Source organism: Oncorhynchus gorbuscha, linkage group LG02 (assembly GCF_021184085.1).
Source record: "Oncorhynchus gorbuscha isolate QuinsamMale2020 ecotype Even-year linkage group LG02, OgorEven_v1.0, whole genome shotgun sequence".
NCBI classification, from domain to species: domain Eukaryota; kingdom Metazoa; phylum Chordata; class Actinopteri; order Salmoniformes; family Salmonidae; genus Oncorhynchus; species Oncorhynchus gorbuscha.
The window spans coordinates 92970363-92984955 of NC_060174.1; the positions used below are offsets into that span (position 1 = coordinate 92970363).

A 14593-nucleotide genomic window follows, 5' to 3' on the forward strand; every position below is an offset into this window, starting at 1 on the left:
GTGATAGTCATGCTGGTTAAGTGTGCCTTAAATTTTAAATATATCACAGACAGTGTCACCAGCAAAGCACCCCCACACCATAACACCTACTCCTCCACGCTTTATGGTGGGAAATACACATGCGGAAAAGATCAGTTCACCCACACCGCATCTCAAAGACACTGCGGTTGAAACCAAATTTGGACTCCAGACCAAAGTACAAATTTCCACCGGTCTAATGTCAATAAATGCTTGTGTTTCTTGGCCCAAGCAAGTCTCTTCTTCTTATTGGTGTCCTTTAGTAGTTGTTTCTTTGCAGCAACCAGGAAGGCCTGGTTCTTGCAGTCTCCTCTGAACAATTGATGTTGAGATTGAACAGCTGCCTCCGGTAAGACAAGGGGTAAAGGTCTGTGTCTATTTGTGAATAACAGCTGGTGAACAAAATCTAATATTAAAACCTCTATGGGATCGGTGTCCCTAAACTGGGATAGTTGTTGCTAACGTGCGCTAATGTGACTAGAATGACATTGTAAATAAACAGCCAACTTTCCAGGACATAGTCTTATATGGGCAGAAAGCGTAAAGTCTTGTTCACCAAATGCAGTGTCCAATTTACAGTAGCTATTACAGTGAAAAAACACCATGCTACTTATCAAGATTACTCAGTAATCTTGATCTGATTTGTCCCCCTGAGGGTCCCAGAGCTAAAATATAGCATCGTTTTTTTTAATTATATTCAAAATGTAGGAACTGGGTTCTACAGTTTGCACACAACCTGGTGGTCGAAATAAAAATGACACCTAAACCTATCTGATTGTATGGTCTTTCTATTGCATGTCAAAGATGACAAATCATTTTTTTTAAAGTGTACACACACACCACACACACACACTTAAATTCAGTTTCTCACAATTCCTGACAGTTAATCCTAGTATAAATTATCTGTTTTAGGTCAGTTAGGATCACCACTTTGGTTTTAAGAATGTGAAATGTCAGAATAATAGTAGAGAGAATGATTTATTTCAGCTTTTATTTATTTCATCACATTCCCAGTGGGTCAGAAGTTTACATATACTCAATTAGTATTTGGTAGCATTGCCTTTAAATGGTTTAACTTGGGTCAAACGTTTCAGGTAGCCTTCCACAAGCTTCCCACAATAAATTGGGTGAATTTTGGCCCAATCTACATGACAGAGCTGGTGTAACTGGTAGGCCTCCTTGCTCACACATGCTTTTTCACTTCCGCCCACAAATTGTCTATAGGATCGAGGTCAGGGCTTTGTGATGGCCACTCCAATACCTGGACTTTGTTGTCCTTATGCCATTTTGCAACAACTTTGGAAGTATGGTTGGGGTCATTGTCCATTTGGAAGACCCATTTGCAACCAAGCTTAAACTTCCTGACTGATGTCTTGAGATTTTGCTTCAATATAAGCCACATCATTTTCCATCCTCACGGTGCCATGTATTTTGTGAAGTGCACCAGTCCCTCCTGCAGCAAAGCACCCACACAGCATGATGCTGCCACCCCTGTGCATCACGGTTGGGATGGTGTTCTTCGGCTTGCAAGCCTCACCCTTTTTCCTCCAAAAATAACGATGGTCATTATGGCCAAACAGTTCTATTTTTGTTTCATCAGACCAGAGGGCACTTCTCCAAAAAGTACGATCTTTGTCCCCATGTGCAGTTGCAAACCATAGTCTAGCCTTTTTATGGTGGTTTTGGAGCAGTGGCTTCTTCCTTGCTGAGTGGCCTTTCAGGTTATGTCGATATAGGACTCGTTTTACTGTGGATATAGATATTTTGCACCTGTATCCTCCAGCATCTTCACAAGGTCCTTTGCTGTTGTTCTGGGATTGATTTGCACTTTCCGCACCAAAGTACATTCATCGCTAGGAGACAGCATGCGTCTCCTTCCTGAGTGGTATGACAGCTGCGTGGTCCCATGGTGTTTATACTTGCATACTATTGTCTGTACAGTTGAACGTGGTACCTTCAGGCGTTTGGAAATTGCTCCCAAGGATGAACCAGACTTGTGGAGATCTACAATTGTTTTTCTGAGGTCTTGGCTGATTTCTTTTGATTTTCCCATAATGTCAAGCAAAGAGGCACTGAGTTTGAAGGTAGGCCTTGAAATGCATCCACAGGTACACCTCAAATTGACTCAAATTATGTCAATTAGCCTATCAGAAGCTTCTAAAGCCATGACATTTTCTGGAATTTTCCAAGCTGTTTAAAGGCACTGTCAATTTAGTGTATGTAAACTTATGACCCACTGGAATTGTGATAGTGAATTATAAGTGAAATAATCTGTCTGTAAACAATTGTTGGAAAAATTATTTGTGTCATGCACGAAGTATATGTCCTAACCGACTTGCCAAAACTATAGTTTGTTAACAAGAAATTTGTGGATGAGTTGAAAAACAAGTTTCAATTGCTCCAACTGTATATAGTATATTTCTTGCATTAAATGTCAAATACAGCCATTTTTATCTCATTAGAAAATCATTTCTGGGTAACAATTCAGTACCTTACTAACCGTGTTTCCATCCACAGTTATGTGAAAAAAGTCACGACATCTGTGATGGAAACAAAGTTTTGGTGCAGCTTTATAAATTCCGACATGGACATGGTGGGATCGTTTGTCTGTAAAATTAATTATGTGAGAAATTGTGGTGTAAACACCTTTAAGCTCAAATATTGATATAACAACCATCATATTGAATTACATTTGGAGTCATGCAATATGGTGTGTGTGGTCTGTTGCCAATTGGATGGAAACTAGACACTGTGATTGTTTTATGTTTGACCATTAAACAAACAGTTTCTTAGCTAAGAGCAATTTCTCAAGCAAGAATTTAGCAAGGACAGTCAGTGATCTGAGTGGTGAGGTGAAAACTGAAATCTAGCAGAGGTTTGGAACGCTTTCCTATTGGTCTATCAACTAATGTACCACCTGGTGATGTCACCAAGCAGGCCAAAACACCATCCCACCAAAACAGGCTCTTACACTAAAAGGGCATAATCATAATTTTCACATTATTATTATGCACAAAGCAGATGTCCTAACCGACTTGTAAAAAATAGTTGGTTAACAAGAATTTTGTGGAGTGGTTGAAAAACGAGTTAATGACGCCAACCTAAGTGTATGTAAACTTCCGAATTCAACACACACACACACACACACACACACACAACACGTTTTTGTTTTGCATTATCTTTTACCAGATCTATTGTGTTATATTCTCCTACATTAATTTCACATTTCCACAAAACTTAAAAGGTGATTTGGGTGTCAATGTCATTTTAGGCAGACATTTTAAAAAATGGGTCCAATCCTTAAGGAACTATTCAGATTTTGCTCACCTGAGGTAGAGCATCTCTTGATAAGCTGTAGACCACACTATTTACGAAGCTGTATTTACCACCACAGACCGATGCTGGCACTAATACTGCACTCAACGAGTTGTATACGGCCCTAAGCAAACAACAAAATGCTCATCCAGAGGAAAACGCTCCTAGAGGCCGGGGACGTTAATGCAGGCAAACTTAAATCCGTTTTACCTCATTTTCGCATGTTAAAAAAATTGTAATAAAAAATAAACTCTCGACCACCTTTACTCCACACACACAGAGATGCGTAAAAAGCTCTCCCTCACCCTCCGTTTGGCAAATCTGACCACAACTCTATCCTGATTGCTGCTTATAAGCAAGAACTAAAAGTACCAGTGACACGCTCAGTGAGGAGGACTGAGCACGCCCCCATTCTCATCGACGAGGCTATAGTGGAGCAGGTTGAGAGCTTCAAGTTCCTTGGTGTACACATCACCAACAAACTAACATGGTCCAAGCACACCAAGACAGTCATGAAGAGGGCGCGACAATGCCTATTCCCCCTCAGGAGACTGGAAAGATCTGTCATGAGTCCCCAGATCCTCAAAACGTTCTACAGCTGCACCATCGAGAGCATCATGACTGGTTGCATCACCGCCTGGTATGGCAACTGCTCAGACTCCAACCGCAAGGCATTACAGAGGGTAGTGCGTACGGCCCAGTACATCACTGGGGCCAAGCTACCTGCCATCCAGGACCTAAATACCAGGCTGTCAGAGGAAGGCCCTAAAAATTGCCAAAGACTGCAACCATCCTTGTCAGAGACTGTTCTCTCTGCTACCGCACGGCAAGCAGTACCGGAGCGCCAAATCTAGGTCAAAAAGCCTTCTTAACATCTTTTACTCCCAAGCCGTGAGACAGCTAATCAAAAGGCTACTCGGACTATTTGCATTGCCCCCCCCCCCCCCCACACACACACACATTTTTACACTGCAGCTACACTGTTTATTATCCACAGTCACTTTACCCCTACCTACAAGTACATCTTACCTTGACTAACCTGTTGCCCCGCTCATTGACTCTGTACCAATACCCCCCTGTATATATCCCCACTACTGCTATTTTATTGTTGTTCCTTAACGTAGTATTTTCTTAACGTAGTATACTTTAAAATTTATTTTTCTTTAAAATGCATTGTTGGTAAAGGGCTTGTAAGTAAGCATTTCACTGTACGGTCTACACCTGTTGTATTCGGCACATGTGAGAAATAAAATTTGATTTGAGCTGTTCTTGCCATAATAACAAAGTGATTGGCTCAAAGGCATTAAGAAGGAAAGAAATTCCACAAATTAACTTAACAGTGCACACCTGTTAATTGAAATGCATTTCAGGTTACCTCATGAAGCTGGTTGAGAGAATGCCAAGAATGTGCAAAGCTGTCAAGTGTAGCTATTTTGAATCATCTCTAATATAAAATATATTTTGATTTGTTTAACACTTTTTTGGTTACTACATGATTCCATGCATGTTATTTCATAGTTTGATGTATTGATCACTATTATTCTACAATGTAGAAAATTGTAAAAATAAAGAAACCCTGGAATGAGTAGGTGTCCAAACTTTTGACTGGTACCACACACACACAACACCACCCCCCTTCAGAAAGTATTCAGACCCCTTGACTTCTTCCACATTTAGTTACATTAGAGCCTTATTGTAAAATGGATTACATTTTTTTAAAGCCTCAGCAATCTACACAAAATACCCAATAATGACCAAGTGAAAAACAAAAATACCTTACATAACTATTCAAAGCCTTTGCTATGAGACTTGAAATTGAGCTCAGGTGCATCCTGTTTCCATTGAGCATCCTTGAGATGTTTCTACAACTTGATTTGGATAGGCACACACCTGTCTATATAAAGGTCCCACAATTGACAGTGTACGTCAGAGCAAAAACTAAGCCATGCGGTCAAAGGAATTGGCAGCATTGAAGGTCCCAAGATCAGTGGCCATAATTCTTAAATGGAAGAAGTTTGACCGCCAAGGCTCTTCCTAGAGTTGGCCGCCCGATCAAACTGAGCAATCGGGGGATAAGGGCAATGGTCGGGGAGCGGACCAAGAAGTCGACGGTCACTCTGACAGAGCTCTAGAGTTCCTCTGTGGAGATGGGAGAAGCTTCCAGAAGGACAACCATCTGTGCAGCACTCCACCAATCAGGCCTTGGAGTTCGCTAAAAGGCACCTAGAGACCCTCAGACCCTCTGGTCTGATGAAACCAAAATTGAACTATTTGGCCTGAATGCCAAGCATCACATCTAGAGGACACCTGGCACCATCCCTATGGTGAAGCATGGTGGTGGTAGTAGCATCATGCTGTGGGGATGTTTTTCAGTGGCAGGGACTGGGAGACCAGTCAGGATCGAGGCAAAGATGACCAGAGCAAAGTACAGAGAGATCCTTGATGAAAACCTGATTAGATTCACCTTCCAACAGGACAACGACCCTAAGCACACAGCCAAGGTTTCGGGACCAGTCTCTGAATGTTCTTAAGTGGCCCAGCCAGAGCCCTGACTTCAACCCGATCAAACATCTCTGAAGAGACCTGAAAATAGCTGTGCAGCAATGCTCCCCATCAAACCTAACAGAGCTTGAGAGGATCTGCAGAGAGGAATGGGAGAAACTTGCCAAATACAGGTGTGCCAAGCTTGTAGCGTCATACCAAAGAAGACGAGGCTGTAATCACTGCCAAAGGTGCTCCAACAAAGTACTGAGTAAAGGGTCTGAATACTTATGGAAATGTAATATTTCAGTTTTTTTATTTTGAATACATTCGCAAGAATTTCTAAACTTGTTTTTGCTTTGTCATTATGGTGTATTGTGTGCAGATTGATGAGGGGAAAAGACAATTGAATACATTTTAGACTAAGGATGTAACCTAACAACAACAAAAAGTAAAGGGGTCTGAATACTTCGAAGGCACTGTATATAGCGATGTTGCCGGAAAGAGGGTTTACCTTTAAAAATGACTCCATGGACTTCGATGCCAAGGAGTTGCTGCGAAACAAGGTGTTGGGTTCACCTAAGGAAACAGGTCAAAGAGAACAGCCAGCAATGAAATATGTAAGGGAAAATCAACGAGGTGCTATGTGTACTCTGGAAAATATAGCACGAGTGAGACTTAATGCAACTCCGTTGATGGTATCTTACAGACAACGCATAGAGCCCCGAGTTTATTATCCCCTTTATAACATGGATATAAATCTACATTGCTAGTTTAGTAAACCAAAGCATCCCCTTGCTTGCTATTTTGAAAATCTAATTCAACAATGCCAATGTTTTCAATTCGACTTTTGCTATCAAAAGCAGCTCAAAATAATTAACTTCATAGTCATTGAATTATACCGGGCTTTATAGGGAATTATACAACAGATGGGTCTAATCCTGTATGCTGATTGGTTAAAACCACATTCCAGCCGGTGTGTATTCCACAAATAACCACCAGCTAAATCTATGACGTTGAAAGGCCTATTTACTCTGTTCCATCTGACTGAGCAATCCACTGTCTCATCAGCTCAGCCAGGCAATTTATATACTAAATCTACACTGTAAAAAGCATCTTGAGAGTATCTTTAAGACTAGCAATTGGTTTTCAACAGCTGAGATTTGTAATAACGTTGCTGTCCGTCTCTCCTACATTTGCAGCATTGTTTCAATATTTAAAGTTGATCTCCAGCTTTCTGAGACAGACCGGATGGCAGCTTTTGTCAGTCAGTCGAAATCATTAATCAGCATACTTTTTATGGATATAATGTATACAAAGATGTTAATTTAAAAAAACGAAATGCAGCTAGTTTGCTGTCATTACAGCTTCAGTTTGAAGTGAATGTGTTAGTTGTGTAGTTAGCGATCTCTTCTGAACAGTGGTCTGGCGATAGAAAATGTTCTATGCCAGGCTAAATCGCTCATTTGCTCATTGTTATGATGTATCCCAAACAAAATAATTAGAAAAAAAGCTTAAACAAACACAGATGCAGCTATTTTGCAGTTATTATGGCTTCACTGTTTGACGTGACTGTTAGCCAAAGTTGGAACGTTGCCAGCCATCATGGCAACGGATCATTGAGAACGAAAAACTGCCCATACATTTAGAACAAAATATAAATAGAACCAATAGCACGAGCTGGCTTGGATAGCAACCCTAGATGTGTGTCGGGACTATATCTCGTGGAAGGATGAAATAGTGTGAATAAATCCATTAAAATTATGTTTTTCAAATGAAAATGTCAATCATTATTTGAATATGTTCATAACGCGTTGTATAAAAGTGATAATACCCCCGAAGCCGGTATTTGGAGGATATGTGTGACCAGTTTCAAGAAGCTAGGTGTATGTCGCACATCACTACTTCACAGGAGAGTCATTTTAAAGTTTTTTTACATTTTGGTTTTTTAAATCAAGATGTTTTTTTATAGCAGAAATGCCTTCTGGAACATGTAAACTTTCATGTGTCTTAATAACAAACCTGTAAAAAAAAGTTAGCCTTCTCGTCAGGACACTCATCAACACTGACTGTTAATTATGAGGAGATCACATTACATTGCATGAAAACAGCTTGTCAAACTAGAAACGTGGGAGGATTTGACATCTTTAGCGGCAGAGGGGACAGGATGAATTCATGCATGTTCATCACTCACCACGTTAGGTCACCAGATGCTCCCAAAAAAATGTCTTTGTTTTGTAATGCTAGCTAGCATTTTTTCCCTTGTTGAACATGCTTTTACAATGTATCCAATTTCAGTTTGTGTGGTTGTTGGTTTACCTTTTCTATCCTGTTATCTGGTTTTAATGTTCATTCTATAATGCCCTTCTAGGCAATAAGAAAAGAGTATTCACCAACACTGTGGTATTATTAAGCAATAAGGCCAGAGGGGGTGTGGTATATGGCCAATATACCACAGTGAAAGACTGATTTGACATAATATATTTAAATCTAAACATTCCACATTATTGGGCTGTGCTGAACACAAGTTTTGTCCAACTCCAATTTAGGTGTGTGAAGTCTGACTTACTAGTCTTGTCCAACTCCAGCTTGAAGAGAACATCAAGGAACTCCTTGGCCAATCCCTGACCCAGGAAGAGCTTCACTAGGTTGGAGGCCACTTCCTGTCGACTCTCAGCTGTAGTGGTCTCATCGACGAGCATGATCAAATCTGGCCAGTTGCCCTATGATACCAAGCCAAGATTTATCATCACAAGCGCTTGTGGTCCTGAGTGACTCAGGTGGTAAGAGCACAGCATTGGCAAAACCAAGGTTGTGGTTTTCATTTCCTACAAAAGGTACACCAACTAAAAATGAATTCTGTACTGTAAATTGCTATGGATTAAACAGTCTGCTAAGAGGCACATTTTATTGTGCCACATACCATGCAGTAAATCAACACAATATTGGATTTAATGAATCAGGATTAACACCAAGCATAGTAAACTGGGCAAATAAGAAATGTCCCTTTTTCAAGACCCTGTCTTTCAAAGATAATTAGTTTAAACACTGTTTCCCATGCCTGTTCAATGAACAATAAACAAATAATTAACATGCACCTGTGGAACGGTCATTAAGACATTAACAGCTTAGAGACGGTAGGCAATTAAGGTCACAGATATGAAATCTCAGGACACTAAAGAGGCCTTTCTACTGACAATGAAAAACACAAAAAGAAAGATGCCCATGGTCCCTGCTCATCTGCATGAACGTGCCTTAGGCATGCTGCAAAGAGGCATGAGAACTGCAGATGTGGTCAGGGCAATAAATTGCAATGTCTGTAATGTAAGACGCCTAAGACAGAGCACAGGGAGACAGGACGGACTGCTGATCGTCCTCGCAGTGGCAGACCATGTGTAACACCTGCACAGGATCGGGACATCCGAACATCACACGTGCGGGACAAGTACAGGATGGCAACAACAACTGCACGAGTTACACCAGGAACGCACAATCCCTCCATCAGTGCTCAGACTGTCCGCATTAGGCTGAGAGAGGCTGGACTGCGGGCTTATAGGCCTGTTGCAAGGCAGGTCCTCACCGGCAAAAACGTCACCTATGGGCACAAACCCACCGCCGCTGGACCAGACAGGACTGGCAAGAAGTGCTCTTCACTGACGAGTCACGGATTTGTCTCATCAGGGGTGTTTGTCGGATTTGCGTTTATCGTCGAAGGAATGAGCGTTACACCGAGGCCTGTACTCTGGAACGGGATCGATTCGGAGGTGATGGTCCGTCATGGTCTGGGGCAGTGTGTCACAGCATCATCGGACTGAGCTTGTTGTCATTGCAGGCAATCTCAACACTGTGCATTACAGGGAAGACATCCTCCTCCCTCATGTGGTACCCTTCCTACAGTCTCATCCTGACATGACCCTCCAGCATGACAATGCCACCAGCCATACTGCTCATTCTGTGCGTGATTACCTGCAAGACAGGTATGTCAGTGCTCTGGCATGGCCAACAAAGAACCCGGATCTCAATCCCATTGAGCACGTCTGGGACCTGTTGGATCAGAGGTTGAGGGCTAGGGCCATTCCCCTCCCAGAAATGTCTGGGAACTTGCAGGTGCCTTGGTGGAAGAGTGGGGTAACATCTTACAGCAAGAACTGGCAAATCTGGTGCAGTCCACGAGGAGGAGATTCACTGCAGTACTTAAAGCAGCTGGTGGCCAAACCAGATACTGACTGCTACTTTTGATTTTGACCCCCCTTTGTTCAGGGACACATTATTCCATTTATGTTAGTCACACGTCTGTGGAACTTGTTCAGTTTGTCTCAGTTGTTGAATCTTGTTATGTTCATACAAATATTTACAAATGTTAAGTTTGCTGAAAATAAACAGTTGACAGTGAGGATGTTTATTTTTTTGCTGAGTTTATTTAATGTACTTAAAATAGCTTATAAAAACTGTTAATTCAGTCTCTGGTTAAAATGCAAAGGATAAAAACCAGCATACATGGCCCGTGGCTCTCGAGGACCGGAGCTGTATACCCCTGATCTTATGCAACCCAGGCGACACTTGAGAGACTGAGGAGTGGCATTGACTTGGTGCTCACATTAAGATGGGGGCCCACGGATTGGCACAGCAGCTCCGTAAGTGGTTGGTAGTGGCCGGAGGGCAGGACCGTCTCATCTCGGAGGCGCAGCTGCAGGCGCAGAGATCCTAGAGTGCCCCTGGAGCAGAGTAGAAAATAACTTAACGGGAAGTCATATCAAAACAAAGGAAAATATTTTGGGGGCAAACCCTTACAGAAAATACAAATAAAATTAAAAAATCTTCAAACATAAATATCTTGAAAAATATATACAGTATCAGTCAAACGTTTGGACTCACCTACTCATTCAAGGGTTTTTCTTTATTTAAAAAAATATATTTTCTACATTGTAGAATAATAGGGAAGACATCAAAACTGTGAAATAACACATATGGAATCATTTAGTAACCAAATAAAGTGTTAAATCAAAATATATTTTATATTTGAGATTCTTCAAATAGCCACCCTTTGCCTTGATGGCAGCTTTGCACCCTCTTGGGATTCTCTCAACCAGCTTATTGAAGTCGTCACCTGAAATGCATTCCAATTAACAGGTGTGCCTTGTTAAAAGTTCATTTGTGGAATTTCTTTCCTTCTTAATGCATTTGAGACAATAAGTTGTGTTGTGACAAGGTAGGGTTGGTATACAGAAGATAGCCCTATTTGGTAAAAAAGACCAAGTCCATATTATGGCAAGAACAGCTCAAATAAGCAAACAGTCCATCATTACTTAAAGACATGAAGGTCAGTCAATTCTGAAAATTTCAAGAACTTTTAACGTTTTTCAAGAGCAATCGCAGAAACCATCAAGCGCTATGATGAAACGGTCTCATGAGGACCACCACAGGAATGGAAGATCCAGAGTTACCTCTGCTGCAGAGTATAAGTTAGAGTTATCAACCTCAGAAAATGCTTCACAGAGTTCAAGTAACAGACCCATCTCAGCATCAACTGTTCAGAGGAGACTTCGTGAGTCAGGCCTTCATGGTTAAATTGCTGCAAAGAAACAGCTACTAATGGACACCAATAATAAGAATACTTGCATGGGCCAAGAAACATGAGCAATAGACCGGTGGGAGTCCAAGTTGGAGATTTTTGGTTCCAACCACCGTGTCTTTGTGAGACGCAGAATAAGTGAACAGATTATCTCCACAAGTGTGGTTCCTATTGTAATGCTTGCAGGAGGTGGTGTGATGGTATGGGGGTGCTTTGCTGGTGACACCGTCTGATTTATTTAAAATTCAAGGCACACTTAACCAGCATGGCTACCACAGCATTCTGCAGCAATATGCCGTCCCAGCTGGTTGGTGCTTAGTGGGACTATCGTTTTTTTTCCCAACAGGACAATGACCCAACACACACCTCCAGGCTGCGTAAGGGTTATTTGACCAAGAAGGAGAGTGATGGAGTGCTGGATCAGATGACCTGGCTCCACAAGCACCCAACCTCAACCCAATTGAGATGGTTTAGGATGAGTTGGACCGCAGAGTGCAGGAAAAGCAGCCAACAAGTGCTCAGCATAAGTGGGAACTCCTTCAAGACGGGTGGAAAAACATTCCAGGTACATTTACATTTACATTTAAGTCATTTAGCTCTTATCCAGACTTGGTAAAGCTGGTTGAGAGAATGCTAAGTGTGTGCAAAGCTGTCATCAAGGCAAAGGGTGGCTACTTTGAAGAATCTCAAATATAATTTATATCTTGATTTGTTTAACACTTTTCTGGTTACTACATGATTCCATGTGTGTTATTACATGGTCTCTCTCTTCACTATTATTCCACAATGTAGACAATAGTAAAAATAAAGAAAATTGAATGAGTAGGTGTCCAAACGTTTAACTGGTACTGTATATAAACAATGTAAGGGCTGTAATTTCAGGGTGTTTTAAAAAGACAGTCAGACAATGTTTTGAACACACCCTACTATACAGGTATGTTACAGACTACATACAGCACTACAACACAGTCAACCTTTATGTCTGTCCAAATGACAAAGTGGAAAAAAGATCTGAAAAACACTTTTCCAATAGTGGTAAGAATGGCCCAGACTGTGGAATGTGGTTATTTATACAATGGGTGGGTCTGATCCTGAATGTGGATTGGTTAAAACCGCATTCCAGACAGTGTATATTACACAAGTTACCACCAGCTAAATCATTGATGTTAAAATTCTAATTTACTCTGTTCCATCTGACTGCACAATCCACTGTCTCATCAGCCCAGGCAGGGAAGTTATAAACTTGATCACCACTATAAAAAGCATCTAGACATTATCTCACATTTCTTTTAAACTAACTTTTATTTTTCAACAGCGGAGATTCGTATAAGCCTTGCTGTCTGTCCTTCCGACATTTGCAACATTGTTTAAATATTCAAATTCGATCTCCAACTGTCCCATAGTAAGGAACGTGTTGGGTGTCGGGGCGAGAGAGGCAGGCAGTGTCTCAGCCAGTCGAAATCATAAATCAGTTGGCATAATTTGTATGGATATTTACAAAGAAATGTGAATTGAAAAACAAAGTGCAGTGAAACGAAGTGCAGCTAGTGTGCTGTCTTTTCAGCTTCAGTTTGAAGATGTGTTGGCTGTGTTGTTGGCTTGCTCCTCTGAACAGTGTCCTAAATAGAGAGCACATTTCTATGACAGGTGAATTCGTGCCTCATTAGCTCATTGTTATGGATGTATCCAAATAAATGTCACTAGAAAACAGCTTTAACAAATGCAGATACTGTTGTTATTCTGTCTGCACTGTTTTGCGTGACTAAGTTAGCTGTAGTTGGCTAGCTAGCAAGCAAGGGATAAGAACGTTGCCAGACCGTTCTAAATGTTCCATTGCCATGCTAACGACCGGGTCGTGCCCGTAGATACAGAACGACTGGGTCGCGTCTCTGGCAACTGAACCAATAGAACGAACGACCAGCCGGTTTGGGAGCAACCTTAGATTTGTTTTCGGAGACTATATCTTGTGGAAGGATGAAATAGCATGAATTAAATCAAAATAACTTTTTTTCAAATAAATATGTAAATCATTATTTGAATATGTTGGTTACCTGTTGTATAAAAGTGATAATGCCATCAAAGCTGGTGTTTGGAGGATATATTCGCACGGTTTGTCAGCCCTCATACTATTTCATCCATCCACAAGATATAGTCCCGAAACAAATCTACGGTTGCTCCCAAACTGGCTGGTCGGTCGTTCTATTGTTTCGGTTGCCAGAGACGCGACCCAGTCGTTTAGTCTTTTTGTTCTGTATCTACGGACATGACCCATGCTAATATATCCTCCAAACACCAGCTTCTCTGGCTTTATCATTTAAATTAGGGAAATTTACTCATCAAGCCATATGGAACAAAATTGACAGTCTTACTAGCACTGTGAGTAAAACCAGCTTAATTTTGTAGAAGCTAGGGGTGTTTGTTGAAGCTGAGGGAATCGTACAAAGTGGTAAAAAATCAAGAACATAATGGCTTGTAAAGTTCAGGGGGGAAAAATAATAATAATAATTTAAAAGACATCCACAAGCCCACACAGCACTGCATTAGGGTTTCGAAATTCCAGTAACTATCCAGAAACCCTGGTTGGAGGATTCACAACCCTCTACTGAGGAGCTGGCATATAAAGGATTGGATGAGTGATCCAGACTTGACACTCATCATTTCCTGGCACAAAACACACACGACTAGTCAACAAGACTGCAGGCCCCAGATGGCAACCGCCTGTCAGAAATCTAATCAAGAAGAAGTCCAGAGGTGTTTTTTTTATTTTAAAGAGACAATATAAACAACAGCTTGACTGGCTGAAAAGAGTGGGAAGAAAGAAGATAATTTGAGAAGACAAGGATTACGTGGGCTTAATCTGAGAATTTTACCACAGAGTTGATCAAAGTCCTCTGGTGAAAACAGACTTTCATTGGGTTGCAATGCAGACACTGCCCAAAATGTTTAAAAAATGTTTTTATAACTTTCATAAGCATTAATAAACTATTTAGGAATAGAGTATTATCGGTAAAAATAATGATAAAGCATTTATAACATGTATAAGAATGTAATGGCTTATTCATGAACATTATTATATAGTGTAACCACGGTTTGACATCTCAACAGCACCACTACTCATCATGGCATTTGATTTCAATTGTTGTGATTTCATAACTACGGGTGACATCATGAATATGGAGGTAAATCTTGTTAGAGTTATTGCTTGGA

At 41.0% G+C, this 14593-nt stretch overlaps 1 protein-coding gene across 2 annotated transcripts in view; it reads right to left on the minus strand.

Annotated features, from left to right (window-relative positions):
- Positions 1-14593, minus strand: part of rasa4 (RAS p21 protein activator 4) — a 76904-nt gene that overhangs the window by 21804 nt on the left and 40507 nt on the right. For both annotated transcript variants that reach the window (XM_046327405.1, XM_046327413.1), the window contains exons 9-11: positions 10412-10529; positions 8384-8537; positions 6329-6393 (exon numbers count right to left, since the gene is read on the minus strand). In XM_046327405.1, coding sequence (XP_046183361.1) covers positions 6329-6393; positions 8384-8537; positions 10412-10529 — 337 coding nt within the window. The remainder of the gene's footprint in view (positions 1-6328; positions 6394-8383; positions 8538-10411; positions 10530-14593) is intronic.